The sequence below is a fragment of the Loa loa genome, assembly GCF_000183805.2.
Source record: "Loa loa unplaced genomic scaffold supercont3.172, whole genome shotgun sequence".
NCBI lineage: Eukaryota > Metazoa > Nematoda > Chromadorea > Rhabditida > Onchocercidae > Loa > Loa loa.
This window is the reverse complement of record NW_018108352.1, coordinates 40072-62455: the sequence shown is the minus strand read 5'-3', so window position 1 is coordinate 62455 and position 22384 is coordinate 40072. Positions and strand designations below refer to the sequence as shown.

The 22384-nt window shown below is 36.6% G+C and overlaps 6 protein-coding genes across 6 annotated transcripts; 1 reads left to right on the top strand and 5 right to left on the bottom strand.

Moving 5' to 3' along the window:
- Positions 1 to 113: 113 nt before the first annotated feature.
- LOAG_00341 (hypothetical protein) lies at positions 114 to 1274 on the top strand (the record flags this gene model as incomplete). Its single annotated transcript, XM_003135881.1, has 1 exon — positions 114 to 1274. One exon carries the CDS (start codon positions 114 to 116, stop codon positions 1272 to 1274), a length of 1161 nt encoding a protein of 386 aa, XP_003135929.1.
- Positions 1275 to 1983: 709 nt separating this feature from the next.
- Positions 1984 to 4279, bottom strand: LOAG_00340 (CPN-1 protein; the record flags this gene model as incomplete). The annotated part of the gene is made up of 5 exons (XM_020445408.1): positions 4118 to 4279; positions 3719 to 3919; positions 3044 to 3283; positions 2459 to 2519; positions 1984 to 2118 (listed from the first exon to the last, which is right to left on the bottom strand). The coding sequence occupies exons 2-5, from the start codon at positions 3904 to 3906 to the stop codon at positions 1984 to 1986; spliced, it is 624 nt and encodes a 207-aa protein (XP_020304129.1). The 5' UTR covers positions 3907 to 3919; positions 4118 to 4279.
- Positions 4280 to 5326: 1047 nt separating this feature from the next.
- Positions 5327 to 6439, bottom strand: LOAG_00339 (hypothetical protein; the record flags this gene model as incomplete). The annotated part of the gene is made up of 3 exons (XM_003135879.1): positions 5327 to 5443; positions 5670 to 5848; positions 6355 to 6439. 3 exons carry the CDS (start codon positions 6437 to 6439, stop codon positions 5327 to 5329), a joined length of 381 nt encoding a protein of 126 aa, XP_003135927.1.
- A 1180-nt stretch (positions 6440 to 7619) lies between these two features.
- LOAG_00338 (hypothetical protein) lies at positions 7620 to 10705 on the bottom strand (the record flags this gene model as incomplete). Its single annotated transcript, XM_003135878.1, has 5 exons — positions 7620 to 7811; positions 7981 to 8078; positions 9657 to 9738; positions 10101 to 10268; positions 10607 to 10705. 5 exons carry the CDS (start codon positions 10703 to 10705, stop codon positions 7620 to 7622), a joined length of 639 nt encoding a protein of 212 aa, XP_003135926.1.
- Positions 10706 to 12177: 1472 nt separating this feature from the next.
- On the bottom strand, positions 12178 to 14889 carry LOAG_00337 (nuclear hormone receptor; the record flags this gene model as incomplete). Its single annotated transcript, XM_003135877.1, has 5 exons — positions 12178 to 12194; positions 12554 to 12706; positions 13554 to 13681; positions 14477 to 14691; positions 14806 to 14889. 5 exons carry the CDS (start codon positions 14887 to 14889, stop codon positions 12178 to 12180), a joined length of 597 nt encoding a protein of 198 aa, XP_003135925.1.
- A 307-nt stretch (positions 14890 to 15196) lies between these two features.
- LOAG_00336 (hypothetical protein) lies at positions 15197 to 15946 on the bottom strand (the record flags this gene model as incomplete). Its single annotated transcript, XM_003135876.1, has 3 exons — positions 15197 to 15374; positions 15457 to 15615; positions 15906 to 15946. 3 exons carry the CDS (start codon positions 15944 to 15946, stop codon positions 15197 to 15199), a joined length of 378 nt encoding a protein of 125 aa, XP_003135924.1.
- Between the last annotated feature and the right edge of the window lie 6438 nt (positions 15947 to 22384).

Genomic DNA, 22384 nt, shown 5'->3' with positions numbered 1-22384 from the left:
TACAGTCAGTCTCTCAACCACTACCTTACAGTACACAGTTAGCGAAAAAATGCTACGAAAATCGACCGTCTCACCAACGGTAAACAGAAACTAAAGGTTCACCAGCCATCACCATGCCCCATCCAGTCACCACTTTGCTCGACCTAGTCGCCACTATGCCCCACCCAACCACCACTATGCTCCACCCAGTCACCACTGTACTTCCTCGACCACCAATGTGCTCCACCCAGTTGCTGGTATGCTCCACCCAGCTGCTACTATGCTCCACCCAGGTACCATCGTGTTCTACCCAGTCACCACTGTGCTCCACCCAGGTACCACCGTGCTCCACCCGATCAGCACTATCCGGTCAGCTGTGTTCCGCCTGCTACCTATGCTTCCCCGGTCACCAATATGTGTTCCATTCAATCACCACCCAGTCACCCCTATGCTTCACTCAATCACCGCCGCACCCCACTTACCACCTGCTCCACCCGGTCAGCATTATCGGTCAACACCGTGTTCCACCTAGTATTTTCCACTTAGTTGCCAATATGCCTCACCTAGGTAGCACCGTGCTCCGCCCGACCAGCACTATTTGGTCACCACTGCGCTCCGCATGCTACCACTTGCTCCGCCCAGTCGTTACTATGCTCCACTCAGTCGCAACTGTGTCCCACCCAACCCAATCACCACCAGCAAGTCACCACTACGCTCCACCCAGTCACCATCGCGCTCTACCCAGACACTTGGTGCGCTCCACCCTGTCGTTATTATGCTTCATCCAGATATCACCGTGGCCCACCGAATTAGCATTATCCGACCACCACTGTGCCCCGCCTGCCACCACCATGCCCCACCCACACCCACCAATATGTCCCTCGGACCATCAGCACATTCCACCCAACCACTACTACGCTCCGCCCAACCATCATAGTGCCCCACCCACCCACCGCTATGCCCCACCCAGCCACTACCACGCCCTACTCGGTCACTACTGTGCCCCGCCCAACTATCACTGCGCTCTACCCAGACAGACACCACCGTGCCCCACCCAATCAGTACTACCTGATTATCGCCATGCTTCGCCCGTTACCACTACGCTCCACCCATTCACCAATGTGCACCACCCAGTCACCACTCCGCTCCACCCAACCACTACTGTACCCCACCCAGTTACCACCATGCTCCACCCAGTCACCACCATGCTCCACCCATTCACCAATGTGCACCACTCAGTACTATGGCTTAGTCAGTCACCACTGTTCTCCACCCAGTCACCAGTATGCTCTTGAATAAGGTTCGTCAAACACCAAATAACTTGCATGACTGTGTAATATCTGCAGTGTTTAGGAGAATATTGTTTCAAATGGTAAAATAATTTACTTCGAAGCGAAAGTATGTCATTAAAATGAAACACTGGAAAGGACGGAATGCAAGAAAAGACATACACGTAGGTGAGTTAATATGCAGTAATGCAACACGTTTGTGTGACAAATCAATATCAAGTAAGCCTCCATGAATATTTCACCAGAATCGCTGTGGACGGAAAGTGTTAAACAATATTCTGGAGCGCGATTTAGTGATTCAAAAAATTAGCTCCTGGTCACTTCATTTAAACATCAATCCCTTAAAACGCAGTATATGCTTCTATTAACTGCTAAACTAGTGAGAACGTAAACCTGAAGTTACCAGTAAATTAATCAAATGTTAGCGACAAAATAACATCCTTTAGGGGAATACGCAAGTTGACTTCCTTTTCATGAGTTGAAGTATCTGAGAAGCGAAATGATGATAGAATTCCCTTTTTTCAGGTGTTATTTCACAACATTTCTGAACACTAAATCATGTTCCACAAATGAAATTATATTAATCCAAACAAATTCCCTGAAGCAGTCATTCTGAAAACAGTTTGGCTCATCTCCCTCCCTTCTTTCCCTCTACCGGACCCAAAGATTTTCGATGACAGTGCTCGAACAACAATGTTTTCGGGATTTAATAGATTTACATATGACGCGTATTACCCATATTAATACCGGATGCATTCGCACCTTTGTTTGTGCCCATTTGAAGTCCAATAATTGTTTCACCGGCACGAAGCTTTTCCTCCGACCATTCACGTTTCTGTCCTTTCGCCTCCTAAAGAAGACACCCGTTGAGCGCAATATTTTCAAATGCTACGTCAAAAATTATTAGCCCAATCATTACGGTGGACGACTACTATAATAAACTTTAGCAATTAAATATATTAATGCCAACACCTAAGTCCGAGTTATCGATTAGCAGAGTATTTTTGATCACAGCTTTTAATGGAATATGAGGATGTTTTAATAGAATTTGTGAATATCACAAATGGAGGATGCATTTGTGTTTTCGCTACCATTAGAAGAAAAAACTTTGAGATAAACAGCTCACGAGGAACGTCAGAATGACTCATTCTGAACTCATAACTGTATGCCTAAAATTATCACTAACTGACTGATTTGGAACTATGTAAAAGAAGTGCTTCAATGCAGTGAATCTGCAAATGCACTTCGCACCTAAAACCCGCTACTTTTTATTGCTTTATATGTGAGCATTTCTTAGATACCAACCCAAAGCAAACTGCAATCTGATTGTATCTTTTACTTCCTTAGTGTAACTTACATTTATGTTTCAAACGCATGCTTCCTTAACGTTTCGTAAATATCATTTCCTAAAACAAATCTATTTCTCAAACTCGCTTATTGAACTCAGATCATCAAGAAATAAGCTAATAAAACTTGATAATCTACTATTCTACACATTCACGTCTATGAAAGTGCAAATAAAACTGTTGGTAAATTGGTATTTGTATAACTAATAGTTTCACCATATGTATATAAAAGGGAAGGTGATAACGAATGAGAAACAACGAGCAATATTTTTTAGTTGAAAGTATATAAATCATTGAACTCAGATATTATATCATCTAGAATGCAGGTTGACTGTAAATACGACCGGCAATTGCAGGATTTCTGCTTGTAGAGGTTAATTATTTATTTACAATTTCTAAGGCTTAACGAAATGTAAAATTTCACTTAACTTTGGGCCTAAGCCAGGTTTTCCAAACAACTCCTCAGATTTTCTGGCCAATGATGAAAGGCAAACAATGACCGCGTTTAGATCCTGACCCTCGAAAAGATCAACTGTTTGGAAAAGTTCTGACTTAGTGACATGCTTTTCGACGAACGATAAAAAGAATGAAATATTTTCCATTTGTTTGAAAGCCATTGAACTAGCGTTAATCTTCTTCACTGAACCAGGTTGTAAGGCATTTGCAAGGCTGAAACATTCTTCCATATGTCCGCAAATGTCCGTCAGAAAAAAAGAAAAAAAAATGTCCGAAAAAAGAATTGTATAAGTTTATGCTAAGTAAACTTCCAAAACAACTGGATGACACCGAGTTACGATTACTTAGTTTTTTTTTCCTTTAAATTGCCTTTCGCCAATACCAACTCCTGCTTCTCCTTCAAAGCCCTTCACTGCATTAAAAAATTGCATTCATGATCTTTATCTAGAAAAGGATTTACTTTAGTCAATCGTTCATTTTTTCTTAAAAATGAACGATTGGCTAAAGTAATTTTTTTTTAGACACTTTTCAAAAAAATTTTTAGACACTTCTCAAACCTGATTAAGTATTCTCTGTAGATAATTGCAGATACTGAACGATTACCTTTCCAATAGCATATAAACAACTCGAGTTAGCTATGTAAGTTACCTGCACAACACCGTGCCATCTCTGAAGACTTCCAAAAAATTCGTAACATCACCACTAGTTGAAAAATTTTTCTCGGTGAGTTGGGCAACCCACTCAAGAAGTTGTTCAGCCAATTCGCTATCATATTTTCCTTGTATTTTACGCTGAGCCTCTAATGCTAAACCAGATTTTGTAGCGCGTTCTGTCATTATTTCTAAACAACTGAAAACCGCCAAATGTACAAAAAAGGAAAAAGTCACTGAAAAAATAAAAAGCCGTAATACGCACGCCGAACTCCTTAAATGAAAGGATTTTAATTTTGATCTTAATTTGTGCTATTAACATTTCATGAGATTAAATAATACTGTTCCTGTTTCAAAAACAAGCTTGATGGAATAACATAATTGCGAAACATTTCACCGGATAGTATAAACACGATCTGGACAGCCCACTGGAACTTCATTGCCTTCCCATCATGAATTCTGGGAAAAACCGAAATCAGGATAAGTTCTATATGTTGTCCGATATCTCGAACTGAACTCCGATGAGTGCAGCGAGAAAAGATCGGCTGATCGGCTGCAAAAAAGACGCATAGGAAAATTTAAAAAAAAAAACCAACAAACTGCAACAGTTTGAAGATGCATTCGGAACAGATACCGCAAGAAAATTTATATCAAATGAATCAAGGCAGAAATTAGGTGAAGGCTGAACCGTACTACCCGATATAACAGCACATACAACACTAATAGCTAAGTCATTAAATATAAAAATTTCTCACACTAAATTAAAGAAATGTTCATTTCGAGAAAGAGCGCAAAATGATGTTAACATCTGCAACAATGAAAAGAACTTTTTCAGACTGAGAGGGGAGCAAGTCACTCGGCCTTCATCTCTTAACACGAGGAGCGATAGCACATGAAATAGCTAAAAGGGAAGAGTCGCGGTTCATTCAGATTTTCTCACTAGCTCGTAAAAATTGAAATGCAGAAGCCTCTCCCCACTGATTTGCTGCCTGAAATTTTAAGCACTGTTCGTCGTCAATTGGTTATATCATTTACCGCGGCAAAAGTGCCCAGAATGCGTGCATATCGATTTAACAAACAAAAGGAAACAAAAAAAGGAAGAGCACGACCATGTGAATCCCATAATACTAGTCATCTTATACTTCAAATTTAAATTTCAAATAAAGTTTCAAAACTACGCTTGTAATTTAAATGAAGATTTTGTTATATTGTCATCTTTCTAGAGAGAGATCAGAAATGAGGTACAACAAAAGTGAAGCAAATGTCAGTATGGATAAGTGAAGCAAACATAAAAGTCAACAAACATCAAATATCTGCGAAAAACTACTATCTGTTTATATACGGTTAATATACTTTACCTGAAACTCTGGACAGTTAGGAAAGATTCATAACAAGCTGATCGAGTCAGCAGTCAGCCGTGAAACAATCAACACAAATCAATACTGCTTACTGTATTTTGAGCCGTAAAGCACTGCAAGGGTGTGGAAATGAATTTGAAATAACAAACTGCGATCGAAGCAAAGACTCCTTCAACTTCTAAAGGTATCAGTGCTGGAACCAATGAAAGAAAAGAGAAAGCGGATATTGATGCAGTAACTACCTTAATTCAGTTAGTGACAACAGCTCCAAAAAGCACTAATAATGAAATGGAGGAGGAGAATCGAAAGTGCTCAGCCAAGTAACTGTTTCTTTCTAGGTCATCGAAACCATACAAATCGAACTCCTGCAACTATATAAATAATACAGTAAAGTTCACTCCACTAAAGTAGAACCCCATTTCACGCACTAAAAACACTGGAAACGTTACGTGATATCTCGTCTGTACACAGATTTCACGAAAGCTAGAAAAGTGGAATGGAACAGAAAGGACAGGAAGCATGCAACGACCGCACCATGTATGACCACACGACAAAAGATATAAACAGACTCTGCCTACAAAGCCCACTCACGTCTGTCCGCTTCCAACCCTCCTTTATTCCATTTTGCTCCATTACTGTTCTGCTTCGTTCCTTTCTACTCCACTCACATCTTTTCTGTTTCTGTTTCGAAGCAGCCAGAAAATGAATGGCAGGCACGGTTGACGATTGATAATTCGTAACCCTCGCTGTATCGATTTCCTCAGAAAGATCTCAAATTCCTCTTCCCTTTTTGGAAATTTCGAGAGCAATGAATTAAGCGAAGATACAAATGACTCTTGCATTTTCTATTTTTTTACTGTTCCAAGTTGTGAAGAAACCAAATTTATTAAGCGTAACCGTAAGTTACGACGGGGATTATTAAAAATTGTTGAAAACATAACTTCCCACAACATAACTTTTTTCTAAACATAACTTTCCATCTATCTACCCTTAGTTACCTCATATCATTTCTCAATAAATCAATCGAAATCAACTTGCTTCTGGAATTTCGTGAATTGAAGCCCTTTGTCCTTCCCATCACTTCATCCATTCTGATCCACTTCACTCCCACAAATGAGAATGATATTCTTACACTCCCAAAATACTTGAATGATAAATGATTTTGGTCATCCTGCCCTCCGAACGCCCTCGGAGATTAAGAAGCTTCTAAACTGTGATATACATTACTGTTCTGCCCTCGGAGATTAAGAAGCTTCTAAACTGTGATATACATTACTGTTCTCCAACCTTAAGGAATGAGTTTCGCCTGCTCCTCTCTCTTCCATATAAACTGAGACTTCATCAACCCTTGTACGTTCCATGACTTCAATTCTTCAATTTCAGAAATGTGATGTCCTTAGAGCCTTTACTGTTCCTAAACAGGCAAGTCAAAAAGTACATGTTCAACATCAATATTACAAAAAATATAAAGAGGTGAGCATCAAGCATTCCTTGCATGCTTCAAGTTCAGAATGCGTGCTTCCAATGACTAGCAGGAAACGATTTCCTGGAACTCAAGCCTAATTTAAACTGAAAAAGAAACAAATCAAATGAACCAAAAAACGCATACCGGACCAGATACAAGAAACAGTAAAAGTGGAGTTGAAAATGTGGACAAAAATTAGTGGATTCACAAATGCTGAGATTGGTTTATGGTAAAGCACATGTGAACTAAACACACTTAACTTCCTCTTTTTCGTCTTCCTCCCTCCTCCAACAGTATTTCAATGTATGAAGATGAACAGGTAATGACCAATTTATAACAGTCATTGTAATTATTCGTATAAGATGTACAAAAGCAGTTGAAAAAAGATTGCACATTCCAAAGCAAAATTACCACCAAACATAAATGGCAAAAAAAACCGGTCTGATATTGTACAAAGCAAACTTTGGCTGTATTAAAATATAAACAGAGAAAATGACAAATTTGAACCGAGAAGAAAGCACGCGAAATTCTTGTGCGACTGCAGGAAACGCAGAAAGGGTGAAAATGAGGAGTAGAATGAGAAATATGCGAAAAATACAAAATAATTTTGCATAGAACTTTCAATAATCCGATGGAACAAGAGTAAAGTGGACAACCAATATATAATCTAGAATCCAGAAAAATTCTATACAAATGAGTTAGGATAACAAATTTGACACAAAAACTTTGGGCAACTGCTTGGGCACAAAAGTTGCACGGAGAAAAAGGACGCTGTCTTTGGCCACTTGAGCGGAAGCTAATTAATTATTATTTTCTGCTCGTAATGGGCATGTCTGACATTTGATGAACTACAAAATATGACGGTATATTCTTACTTTTGCTGAAGAATTAGCAGAATGGTTCCAGAAGAAAAAATAACTATACTCGTCGTAGTTTGAAAGACAGTGACCTTTATTTGCAAAGAGCTGAGTTATTGAACCTTCATTAGACGTAGTAAGCACTTCTTTTATCTCTGCAAAGGAAATAAACAAAATTTAACAGACGAAGGACTTTCATAAATTTTTATACTAAATATATCATAAACGTAGCTGACAAGGCCAAACAAATGACTTGATAACATTTTCGTTTTGCGTTCCAAGCATATCCCTGAGTAGAAATTCGATTGGTGTTTCGCCAACTAATTTCACAAAAAATAACTGCTCGATTACAGATGCACTGATCGATCTTAAACTCGGCAATCGTAACAACAAACGACCGAATCGTCCGACCTAAAATCCAAAATCCGACTTCTGCTTGCAGTAACTCTGTTTAAATTCATTAGCAACTCATTATAAAAGAAACTTCTCATTTGAAATATCACTTGATAACTATAAAAAATTACTAGGCAATGCTTTACAAAGCTCCTCTTTTTCTCCTTTCAAACAATTAAAAATAGACCTGCAATTGCTTTTGTGTCCTGCAGTATTCCTCCAGTGCCGATTGAACCTTTTCCTGTATCGTTTCCACTCGTATAACATCATTTAGCCCACAACAATCTGCAAAAAATGTGACCTTACAAAGACCCTAAAAGTTTCGAAACTACAGAACTATCTTTTTCCCAACTGGAGAGGGTGTTATGTTTTCCTGCTACCAGTTATTTTTTATCTTATGATCTAAAGTATCTTACTTTTCAAGTACATAAAAATATTAAACTCTATATCATAATGTCGTTCTGCACAGAGCCACAAGGAGTCCCTGACGATTGCGTATTTAGTATACAAATACATCAGAAAATTACACACCATCCAACAAGTTTGAAGCGCAACTGTTTCAAGCAGTGCTGCTCAAACAGAAATTAAAAAAGAAAAAACACGTAAATAAAAAAAGAAACCTGCAACGTACATCACAGTACTGCAACACATAGTATCATTCTTCCCCACCTCATCTCATGTGGAAATATCAGATAACTAATTTTGATCGTTTTCCCTCCTCCTCTTTCACACCCTAAATCTGTCCTTTCTTAAAGGTGAATTAAAAATAAACAAAATTTTCGGTGGTTTTTGAAGCATGTACAGTTCTGCCCACATTTCAATGTGCAAAAATGACTGAGATTCACCGAAAAGGACAAGATATCATGTGCACCAACCTGAAGGCTTTGATACTTCTGCAGCTATCTACTGTGTACTAAATCGAATATTTCCAAAAGCTTGAATAATCAAAACGGACTATCACTACTGAAGCGTCACAGAGGCATGGCTACCATGCCATGTTAAGCGTGAAAACAATAATCAGAGTCATAAGTTTTTCTCTTTTGCAAAGCTCATTATTTCACGTCATCAGTAACTTAGATTCGGTTACCGACCTAAACCATCAGTTTGCAGCCATTATAGAATCACTGTCCACACTACTGAAATTGATACTTGATGAATTGTAACTGATCAAAATTATTTTGGAAATCCTGTCTCTAGACCTGAAATTCATTGTCCTATCTGAGTTTTGCAAGTTAAGCGATAATTATGATTCAATTGGTGCAGTTATTCCGTCGGAATGATCCATTTGTTCGTTCGCTCTGGCAAAAATATGTCTCACTTGCACCGGGAGAGAGAAATTGCACTTTCTTGACCCACTTACCTCTTTTTTCTAGAACCTCCCTTCAACATCCTATTTTAAGGCCTTTCACCCCTTTCTTTAAAGCATTTTCTCAGTCCTTGACATAGACCAAAGCAAAGCCTTTCCACTGTGGATGTAATTCATTATATATAATAAATCTCATATTTAAGATTATTAATTAAAATTCTTAATGACAATATGCGTCGTGAAAGCATATCAAATATTGTCAGTGTTTATATTTTCATTTTGAAATTATATGAAAGTTTCAAAACAAAAGTTCTATATTTTTATTACATTTTTATATTATACTATTTTTTTTCATGATGAGCAAAGTGTTCAGCATGACAGAAGTAATAATTTAGAAAAAAAAGACATTGATAAAGTTCTTACGTTATCTATAATCACCCTCAAGAAAGATCTCTTCTATCGAAATTTCACTCTAGATTATAAACCCTAAAAACCTAAGGTATAGGTGAAATTTAAGTAAAAAAAATAAAAAAGGGATAAAACATCAAAAGACTAACCAACACTAAATAATATAACTGCTTTCAGGCTGCAAAATTCAGCTGAGTCCATTTGCAGTGCCTTTAAACGTTCGATTTGACCCTATAATAAATCCAAAATACAGGTGCTTTCATACTTTCGTAACTTTCGTTTTCGTACTAATATATTGCCAAAAAATACTTAGTTTCTTGATATGGGAGAAACAATATTAGATTAATAACATCAGATTTGATATCAGGCTATATATCAGTCTGATATCATCCAAAACTACTTTTGGAAAACAAAGCATGCGTTTTTTCTTTTTGTTTCTACTCTGCTGAAATAGGTTTAGACAACTCTGTGCAATTACAGCACAATTTCTGTACATCTAAAATATAAGCTGAGATAAAGGGAACACATTTAAGCTATGTCCAAATATATTTGCTTGTTCGAAACGACAAGGACGAAAATAAAGACGAAATCACCTGGAAAACACGTATCCGATCCATGAATACAACTAGCTGATCGGTTGGTAACGGAGGAGAGGAATGCAAACCAGAGGCAGCAAGTAAAGGTGCTACATGTACCGGCATACCGAACTGTGCTGCATTCACTACGAACAATTCGGCCCAGCTTGCTCGAAGTAGTGTCAACTGTAAAATATTATTGCTTGAGAAAAAAAATGTAGCAACTCAAGTAAGAGATCTGATCGTATTCGGATAGCTTGTCAATAAAAAGTTCTGCAAATGAGATGAAGTATAGCAAAATGCCTTGTAACAACTTAAAATGCCTTGTAACAACTTACTTATTTGCACCTTGACTGTAAATTAGGTGTTACACCCTAACAAAAAGAAAGGTTCTGCAATAGTTTTCATTTTACGTTTGTCAAGCGTAGTAACTGAGGTGAAATAAAAGCTGCGAGATATCTGTGTTACTGCGCTGGGTCCTGAATTCGACCTAATGGAAGAATGACAAGAATAAAAGAGTGTACTTGATCAGTATCACTAAGTTCATTGAAAAATGGAATATTCTTGGCCCACTCAACAGCAGAAAATAACAACTTGGCACCGAACTCATAGATATTATCCATTCCAATTGAATTTGACGACGAGCTACCTGGAATACTTTTATGAGTGTTTAGTCATCAGTTAACTTATATCTATTCACTTGTGACAATAAATGAAATCCTGCTCTTCTTTCAGTGCAGTTTTTATTAAGATTCTTACTGTTTTTTTCCCTTACTCTGTCTATACTTAATATTTCCTAGTTTAGATAAGCGTAAATTCAGCTCAATTTTCCAATGCAATCATTATAACCGTCTTTTTAAGTTACAAAAGATTACCCACATGTTGATTGTTTCCAAAAACTTTGACGCAGAACGAATAAGTGATGTCATCCAATATTAAATTATAACCCTCATTTAACACTAGGTATACTAGTGTATGTTCTACGATATCAGCGTGAAACTGAGTTACTTTTCGAATTTATTCATTGAGTAATAAAAGGGAACTAAGCTAAGCAGTATTAAAAGAGTAAATCATATATGAGAAGAAACCGAGGCTTCATAAAGTTCTATATAATATTGCAAATCATCGAGAAATACAAATCTGTTTTCTAAACAATATCTATTTTTGAAGAGGTGATCTGCCACTGTTCAAACTAATAACGGTCGCTAAGGCCAATGGCAAAGAACCATCTTCTCTAAATCCCATGTAGTCTCTTCAAATTCTAACCAAATTTTAATTTAAAAACTAGTGTTTCGAAAAGTTTTTATAATACTGTTTGTCTGAAATTTAAAGGACGGAACACTCATTTTTCTCTTCAAAATCAAAAACTAGGCAATCTGAAGGGGATCAACAGAACTACTCTATTATATGAATTATTTAAAATCAAAGCGTAGTGTTTGATGTTTAAATGAGGAAAAAAATGTTGATGGTTGTTACCAGAAACTTTCAATTAAAAAGCTAAACATAATGTTGAGTTTTCGTACAAGAGAATTCCCTGTGACAACACTTCTATAAAATGTAACTTTCTGTTAGAAAGTTCGGCTAAACAGAATTGAGCATATGAGTCTATGTTTCAAAACTTTGCCTCTGCAAATTTTGAACTGCACTTTCACCTTCCCAATACTTAAGAAAGGTGAAATGGTGTTTTTTGCGATCTTTTTTTCGAAATAGAAAGAAGCATGCTCCATATTAAAAGATCATATAGTAAGGAAACAAATATTAAATATTTAATGTTAATATGGTACCTCAATTAACTCTCTTTGAACTGCCCACGATAAACAGAAGTATTCAGAAAAAACAATACAATTTATAATTACTTGTAAATTCCGTATTTCGAACTCTTTGTTCAAATTGCCGACATAAATATATGTAGCAATTTCGGTTGAAAAGCTTAATGATCCAATATAAAATGTGTAAAGGATTCTGACAGTAAACCTATTGAGGAACAGATGTTTCTCACCGTTTAGGATAAAATGACTAATAAAGTCCCAACAAACATTTCGTCAAATCGTTGTGCTGCAGTAAACCTTGCTAATAGATCAATTTTTTTGGAAGATTAATCTTCCGAGTTGACTACAAGGACAAAAAATAATTGTATGAAAAACACCAGCTTAGTTAGGTTACAAAATTTTATGTGAAATATCGATTATTACGAACTTGAGAAAATGTCACTTTCTGAAGGTGCCTTATCTGTCCAATGTCCTACATGTCTCTTTAGGAACAAAAGAATATTTCCAATTTCTTTGGAAAAGATACGAAATGTGATTTAGCCCAATAAAAAACATTCCATCAAACAGTCACTGAAAAACTACAATTTTTTCAAGGAACAGGAACACTAGGATCAATCCTGAAATGACCTTCGCTAAAACAATTGGCATCTGTTTATGTTCCCCTGTCAACTCATAAATAAAAAGAACAGTAAAAGCACTTACAAGGCGGATATGGTTCAGCACGAATGAGATGCGTCACAATGGATGAAAATTGGGAACCAACACCCTGATTTACTGCCAGTAATCGTTCACCAAAAAGAACTGTCGAGGAGTAAACATTCTGCGCATTTGGTGGTATCCTTCCGCGTTGTACTGCTGAAAAATTTGTTCGTAAATATTGCCTGCCTCATTTGACGAGTGTCATTTTTCAACAGGTGCCTGATGCCTCATTTGTTAAATTCCTCTCTGTCACATGAATACCAAAAACAAAGTTTCAAACTCCTTACAATATTTTGATAATATAAAACTTCTACCTTAAATTACAGTCTTATCAAGCAATGGTTAACATTACTATTTGCATCACAGAAAAATGATTTAATGAACAAACAGGATGGAAACTGAGTAAACAAAACAGTCCAGGTTCTGAACTTGGAGGATCTGCATCAAGATGCAATTCCTCTTCGCACTCATACACACAATCCTTTAAAGCCAAATTCGGTAGCTACATTCATTTACTCTAGATAAATGGCCACAAATAGCTCATTGTCTGAATGAGATAACCACAAATAGCTCATTGGCTGAATGAGATAACTTGTTGTGAGTCGTGAAATCAAACCTTAATTCCACTTAAACTTGAACTCATAAAAGTTAACCCAATAAAAACGGAAATATTGCAGATAAAAGAATTATTAGTTGACAATTTACCTAATTTTTTAATGCTTGTGAGTAAGAAGGTTTCTTAATCACAAAAGATTGATTTGGAAAGCTAACAAAGTCAATGGATATCAGTGCTCGGCGCAGGATGGCACTTGTGGCGTAACAAATTTTTGTGCTGGCAGCTCGACAAAGTGGATATAAGAAAAGCCCTTTCAACTGAACTGGTTGACTAATTACTGAACATAAATACTGATGTTTTCTTGTAGCGATGAGGTTAGCAAAAGAATAACTAAACGGACAATTGTTAAATACTAGAAACAAACGTTAAATATAAGGCGCAACAAACCTTCCTTGCGCATTCCCATTCTTTCACATTTCTTCAGACGGCAATACTGACACTGATTTCGATGATTCACATCCACTGGACAGTTCTTAGAACCGCGACATGTGTAATTAAGACTTCGTCTTATTGATCTGAAGTATGAAACCTGTTTTCTCTTTGATTCCAGAGTCTTAGCTATATTAACAACGAAATCACACGAATTTCAAAATCGATGTGATCCAAAAGCAATAGATGTTAATGCGATGCAGGTGCAAGTAAAAATCACGACAGAAAAGCACTTCTTGAAATAACCACTGGTAGCAGACTTTACAAAAATCAATTTTTTTTCCTCATCCTGTCAGTATTTTTACGGAGAGAATACAAGTTGTGGTAGATAATTGTAGCTCCAACAATTTAAGTTGAAAGAATGTAGGTTTCGCAAATTTTCAAAGATAAATACATGCATAGATCAACAATAATAAAAAAGATGAACAATGCAAAAGTGACATGCTGAGTGTCCGCGAGAATGCTTAAATTTATTTTGATTCATTTTCCTATGTTTAAGAAGAGTAATTATATGTAGCAACGATGATTATATCATAAACGTCTTAACTAACCATTAAAACAACTATGAATTCCATAGTATCGTACAAGAAAATCGAATGTTTTGAATGGAAAGTAAATTTTAGAAATTTTTTTCAAATGAGGTGGCGTTAACTGCTGATACCATAAGTGCACTGATTTTTGAATAATTATATATTACTACCATTACTGGAATAACCATATTTTAGTTGTCGCAAAGAAATTAATTTATTTGCTTCCCATTTTTCTAAAATGCTAAAATAAAAGTAAATTTGAAAGGCAAATTGGCATACTTATCTACTTCTTGAGAAAGGCTTATCCTAACAACGGTATAATTGAAGTGTTGCAATGAAGAGTTGGGATACCTTTTGAAAAATGATTTACATCCTTCGCATGAAAACTGTCCATAATGTTTTCCACTCGACTTGTCACCACACACCACACATTCGGTACCAAGCAATAACTGTTTGTCAGTTGGTGAGTTTTCCGGATGAACACTACAACCGCTACCGCCTGGTACCCCGCTATTCGATGCGTTACCCGAATCAGAGCTGCTCGTATCAGACGACGATCGTGAGTCCTCCAATTATATTATATACATTTCCCATAATGAATTCAAAGTGTTTGGCATGTCAACTATAATACATGAACACTTCCTACAAAAACGATACCTCTAGATATATTAATAAGTTACCTGGATGCTAGCATCCGCGTTGCTGGTGCTTGGGTTTCTGATGTTGGACTTCATCCAGGAGGAGCATACTACAGGTACGGACATTTCCACAGTGGGAACACGGTGTTCCTCTTTCCATTGCTTTTTCTTCATGCACTTCTTATCACTTCCTGCACGTCACGCTTTCCGATTATGCTATAAATGGTGTTCTATTGGCCAGGTGGCCAGGAAATTCGTTCAGTGCTTTTATTTTTAAATTGTTAGGTAGAGGTTATCTAAGGGCAGTACGAGAAAGTGACAGCAGTAAGTAGCAGAAGTGGAATGAGAGCCGATAGATGTATAGGTTGCCGACTCTCTTCTTATCTCTTTCCCAGATGACACTTTAGTCTCGGGGCGGGGCAAAGGTCGTGGATCAGAGCTTCTTGGTCTGGGAATTCCTCCAATAGGCAGCAGCAATGCCAGGAAAATCGAAATGGTCCGTGCCAAAACACTTCAAGCCACCACCACCACCAGCAGCAGCAGCAGCAGCAGCAGCGATGAACACGTCGGTTGGTCGTTCTATGTTCCAGCTTCCTTCTTCGCCTTCCTTCCTACAAGATCACATCCCATCTTATAATGATATAACAGAGAGAGAGTATAAGTCTGAATGCCCTATTGATCGAGAATGAAGACGCATCACAAGATACCGTATTCTCGGAAGTCATACTGGAAGCGATCCTTTCCAAATTAGTTGAAAACAATAAATAGACTCCTTCCACTACTAGCTTAGAAATAAGCCCACCCGCATAGCCTTCATAAATGGCTCGGAAGGCAATATCATCTCTTCCCTTCCTGAAACCAATATGGAGTAGTAGCTTAATGTGATATAATGAATAAACCCCCTACATCTTTACTTTTCAGGTCACTATTTCATGAAATAATTCAAAATCTGTTTGGAAGGCAGCTGTAATTTCTACCATGCACTTTTGGACTATACCATCCAAAAGCTTGCAATATAATTTTCCAAGATTCCTTTAAATAGTTGGCCAAGTAAGTTTTGATACTACTAAATGAGAATATTATCACTTTTCAACACACTCTAAGCTCCTTCTCTAGGAATACTGGACTCATCCGAAGAAAACTCCTGATATCCATCCAAGTAACCATCCAAACGCTCAGGCATCCAATCACATAGCTATAGGAATTTGAAATTATCAGTGAACAATGGCGTAGTCATTTCTTTTACTACATAGTCAAAGCTAAGTTATTTAATTCAGTGTCATTCGGATTTCAAACTTTGTTTTCAATTGATATCCTGCACGTGCTTCGCAATTCAGGAAAACATTTAAACAACGCATGGAAAAATTATAAATGTACAAGTATATACATACTGGCCTTTGCGTATTTATCTTTAAAGTTCTAACTCACTTTTTTGGGTAGTTGGCAGGATATATGTCAGTAAAGCGCCTCATTTAGTTATGAATGTCGTCATTTCACTCATTTTTGTAATTTCAAGTTCCTATGATAGGTTAGCTTCAGGCAAGATTTTATTCATTTTCAAGAGATAAAAATCCTGGGATGGGCAAAATGAAACCTGCACACAATACAACTATTCGAAATCTTGAAAGTTATTATTCCTACCGTAAATTATGACTTCAGTCAACGATTAGTAGATTTTCTAATGCTGCTAAGACCTAAATTTTCATCTCCTACTCTTACTCAAAACACTTAGCGCGCATAGCAACAGTCATTTTCGTTGAATGCTACTTTGCCCCTTTAAGGAAGTCCTTCTCAAAAGGTGATTTATGAAGAATCAGATCATCTACGAGATGCGTGAGCTTGCAAGTTCATGTATCGACCCAAATAAATAACCATACAAAACAACTTTTTGTAGCTGTTGAATTAATTTTTGCAAAAAGAGTAAATAAATGAATCTATCGCATTGTTGGAATACGCGGTGTAGCAAAATTTTAGCATTTTACTCAACCAAATCAGCGAATGAAGTACGTATGACAAACGATCAAATAGTTGATACAATCAGCCATTGTCGATTGTGATCAACCCAATATATTGAATGCTCAGGTATTTGTAGTTTAAACCCTGGTAACTCACATGGATATTTCACGTCAGATATTGTTGACTATCTCATATGCAATGGAATTTTTTTATGTGTATTATTTATGTTTTTTATAATTTTTAATGTTTCTTTTTATTTTTTTAAGCTCCAAAAAAAACATAAAAAATAAACATAAAAAAATAAGCGTTATTTTATGTTATTTTAAATATATTATGTAAAGTTCTATCTCATCTCAGGTACAGTAAATTATTCACATGTTAAAACCACCTAAGCCTATCAATCCGTTAGCTAATCAAGACCTCATATAATTCTTCAAGTGGAACTTTCACTCCATTACAAAACAAAAAGTAGATATCTATGGAAGCAAAAGGATAATGAGAATATCCCTAAAACATTGTCGATGCTAACCATTCAATTTTTGCTATTCGCAAAGGGAGGATAGTACGGTTCTGTAATCAGTCTAGATAACCATTCTTCACATAATACCGTCTTTTCACATCTTCTAGCAGATATTATTCATCAATTCTGATAAATCATTAAGAAATTTAATGAAATCCAAATATTTCTCAAATTTCCAAATGATAAGATAAATCCACAGTATAGCTAAAGTTACTACCTCTGAAATATTCTTGTTCAATATCTGGCCTGGTCCTTATTGTATTAGCGTTACTTCAGAGTATCTAAGCTTGATTTAGTGAGTAAATAAAGGTTGAAATGTAAATCATCAGGACATTAGTTATCAATATTAATTCTAAATTTCTTTCCAACGGAAACTCCATCTGGATTATTTCTATAAAGTACCCATAATGTTGGAAAATGAATATCTAAGCATGCTAGTGGTCCCTCAATTTCAGTCACCGACATACCGTAGCCTAGGAGCATCTTGCCTCATTCAATGGAAAACCACTCTTTAGTAATCCTCAAATATAATCCTTTCTTTGACAATCTTGCAAGCCTTTCGTCCCATTTCATTACCTTCTGAAAACCGATTTGCATTTCAAATAACGATACAAATATTTAGATAACGGTTTAGAATATCACAAGAAGAAATGACGGAGATTTTGGAGACATCAGCAGAACTTTTAGTCATTGGGATTTATATCAGTCATCAGTCCTTAGGGCAGGATAAAAAGAAATTTTCGATCAGAGTGAGGAAATGACAAATGAAGAAGTAATGGAACCATATGAGAAGCACAGATGAATGTTGTGACAGGAAATATGAACTGAAATCATGAAAGTTTGTCTCAACCATGCTAACTCTTCTGGACACTCTCAACAAAATCGTCTCACTAATAGTAAAAGGAGAGATTGATGGATGGATGGCTGAAGCAAGCAGCACCAGCGGAACTCCAAAATGACACCAATAAAAAGCCATTCCAGCTGCTCGGTGCCCATCTTCATCAGCCAAATAAATAGATAACTCTTCCAGTGATGAAATTATAGTTACCCCATTTATTTCTATTTCTATTTATTCCACTACCTTGTACTTGAATTAAATTTATATGCCAATATATGAAGAATGACCGATTTCATAAAAAGTGCGTCATTTACATAGTTAGTAAACGAAATGACTAACATTCAGCTGAAGATCACCATGAAAGCATAAAAGAAATGTCAAGCTTGTCGTGTTTCGTATGGAAAAGGACCAGAACAGATTAACAGATTAATCTTTTCTTATGTTGGCTTTATATGAAAATTTCCATAATCCTTCAACCTATTTTTAAGCATTATCTAATTTCACTTATTTCTGTATAAATGTTTGTTTAGTGCAAAAAATCCTTAAAACCGTAAATTAGAAGAAATCTCCCTCACCGACTCTAACAGTCTACCGGGGAAGATAAAAAGCTATTCAATCTCAAACTCTCAACTGATTTGAGTTAAAAAAATGACCGATCAGGAAAATGGATATCCCTATTAGAAAAGGTTAGAAGTTGAGTCTAAAGTATTCAGAAATTCGAAACTCCAAATTCTGCAGGCCAAAGTAGGTAATTACTTGTCACAAGAGGATATTGAAAATAGAGATATACGATGAACGGCTTCCACATGATCTTTGATCAGTGGATTACATAATATACATCGGTGGCTCGATGAATGCTATGAAAGGAAAACACAGTCGTTTCCTAAACAAAACACGATCAAATTAAATGCCGAATTCATAATAGTAAAATTTAAACTTCCTGTGGGAAGGAGGAGAAGGAGAAATCTGCGACGATCTGAATGCTGCCAACTATGCATACCCATGGCTTGTCGCTCTGTTTCATACTTCCGAAAATCTAAAATTCACGAAATGGTGATCCCTACCGATGACCTAATTTTAAGGGTAACAAGGTAACGAGGAAATGGGGACTTTCGCCCGCATGCTACACCGTCTAAAGAGTTCAGGGTCAATTCAATTCGCTTCCTACTGCTATTTTTGCTTGCTTACCGTAGTTGCGACAGTTATGATGTATTCTGCAATGGTGATGGTAGCAGTAATACTAATAGTAATAGTAACTGGTAACTGCTACTATCAGTAATAGTATTAGTACCCCCTTTTATATTTTATTTGCCAAAATCTTCATCAAGTGAGCTACTATACCTTACTGTCTACGAAATTAACAAAGAAACCTAATGGTAGTGAATAAAAAGTCCAAATAGGTATCCTAACGACTCCAACACAACTCATTTTGCAAATTCAAAAAAGAGTGGCATTGCTTGCAACGAAGAACTCACAGGTGATACAAGTCACTTCTCTGAGATACTATTTAGATTCAATTTCATTATGAATGCAGCTCATAAAACGTTGACGTTTGAAGAGAACATCGGAACTAGCAAACAGTCATTCTGTTTTGATATCTTCATGAGTAATGTATACTGAATTAATACTCTTTCAGTGATACAAATGTTCCACTTTTGATACAAAATATGAATGAAGGTTTTATTCAGTAGAGCTCTGCCCTCTATCGAAATCTCTCCTACTCGTTTCCCAAAATTTAGTCCTCTAGAAGTCTTATTTGATAAGATATTGAAATTATGAGAATGAGACTATTTTGATACCTTGCATACATATTTTCTAGTTAAATATCAATTTTAATTAGTTACCGTAACAAGTCGAATACTACGAACTCTGAATGATATAACTATTGAGATCGTATATTGAAAGGGATGAAAACCATTTAGTGAACTGTTAGTATAGCTATCTTTGCAATTATTTGGTATATGGTGCAGAAGGTTGATAAGATATTGAACGATATTTGTGGATTGTTGCTGATGAGAAATGGTGTTGAAGTTGCGGATGATAAATCACACAACAAACGGCACCTATCAGCGAATACAAAAGCACATATTTCTTGGCCAAAAATGATTTTTGGAAGTTCCTGGAGAACAATGGAAAATGAGTGGAAATATCATGTGAAATTTACCAGTTTTTCGAACATGAGTAACATCCTTTCAACCACATCTCATCTTTAAGAAAATTAAAGTCTACGTCAGTATGTCCAGTTACTGAACCAGTAGTCATTTGAAACAGTGGGACACTAACCCTTTATCGGTTTCTGCTCCACCCTATCAATTTTCCAATCCAGTAGTTACCAGAAGATAAAAAAATTGAAAGAGTAAGTGTAAATCATTAATATTTTCCCCAATTGTCCAAGTCTGTACAAATTAATCGTAAAAATTCGCAAGAACAGTTATATTTAATGCCTTCTAATGACAACTTACATCCACACTCAACTGAAACTAACAGATGTTTAGATGATAAAATCAGGCTCAAAATTAGTAAAACTTCCATGTTCAAAAACATACAGTCCTATATACGATGTTAGTCCACCTGACGAAATATTCTTCCTACAATTATGTGAACACCCTCATAAATCCCTGACATTCTGAAAGAGAATTTGGCCCAGTTCAGGAATATTTACTACCGATCATCTGCATTTGGAAAGAAGAGATCATCATTGATGTGATGGGCTGATGTAAGATTCATTACTAATATAAGAAACCATCACTGATGTAACGAAATGGAAAGCATGTTTTTATCATGTGGGTTTGTTTGCCTCATTTCTTACTCTAAGTTTATGAAGATATCTACAGAAGTTTGCAGAGGAGGTCAAAGTAACCAAGCTATCGAGCTGATCTTGTTCAACGTAAAGCACACTTATGAATGGTCACAATGATAGAAAGAGTTTGAAATTTAAGGAAAACAAAAGTATACTCACGACTCTACAGAAGCATGACGCCAACTTTTTTTTTCTGGAAATATAACTCCAAAATTTTATTCACTGGCCTTAGCAGTTTCGGAGAGTTCCGCAAAAATATTTAGAAGTGCTGATTAAAATGAATATGATGAGGCTTTAAGACAGACTTTATTTAACAAAAAATTCTTTCACAGCAACTAATAAATGCGACAGGTGAGTACGGTGGCTATACTTCACTGATTAACCAGCATTAGGCATGTTCTTTGTATGAGATGATATCTCGAAATGAACAAATCACTGCTGTTGACGAATATATAATGGCTAAAAGTCACACTCAATGGCAATGATTGGCTGGGCTCTAACGCTGAACCAATCTAGACTTTCTATCTGGTTGACTGAATTCATCAGTTTGACTATCGCAGTGGATTCGGTTATCCAGGAAATTGTTGAAGCTACAGACTCGAGATCAAGAAGGCAATGTTCCTCTTGTTTGTAATTAATGAACTGTGTAGAAGCGATGCTTTGTGAATAACATAATATACGACAAACAAAATGTATTTTACCCGAAAAAAGTTATATGCCTAACAATATTGTTAATTGATTGATCAATTAAATTTGGAAGAAAGAATGTGAGCAAAATTGGGTACAAAATGCCAATTATCACCTTGACCTGTATCTTTTCATTACTATCCGTCGACAATGACGGATGGATTCATCAGGGTAATGCTTTCAAGATCTGCAAACTTTCAATCCGTCCCCTTCAACTGAGATCTGTTTACAGCTCTTTTAGCTCATTCTCAGAGAGTCCGTAAAAATCTCTCATTAACAAACTCGTAATAGTAGAAAAAGCTTATCTGAGAGCTGAGAAGCGTAGGTAATAAAGCACTGAAGACAGCGCTTCCCAAAATTTTAATTTTAAGAAAATCCTTCTGTACCATTGCTACTGTCTTCCGATGCACACGTGGCATTCGTAGATGTCTCGCAAAACGCGTTAAGGTGTAGGTATTCTCTAGCTTTTAGCTGAGAGAGATGAGACCGCCTTCACTGCCACACACTATTAGCTGATAGCTTGAGCGGGATAACCCTGAAGTGGGTGACACCCGCACAGACCGCGTGTATACCCACAGACATCACTGGCAGTTCATTTTAACAACGATTAACACATATAGCTGAAGAGCTGAACAGCACACAGACAAACAAACCGGCAATGTTATCTTATAAAATAGCCGTGTGTGTGTGTGTGTGTGTGTGTGTTGTGTTACGGGGCGTGACAAGGAGGAGGGGACAGATGCACTTGACCGTGGCGGATGAGTGAAATGAAGAATGAAGGGATATGACCGACCTCCAGCAGTGCCGGGCGGATTTCGAA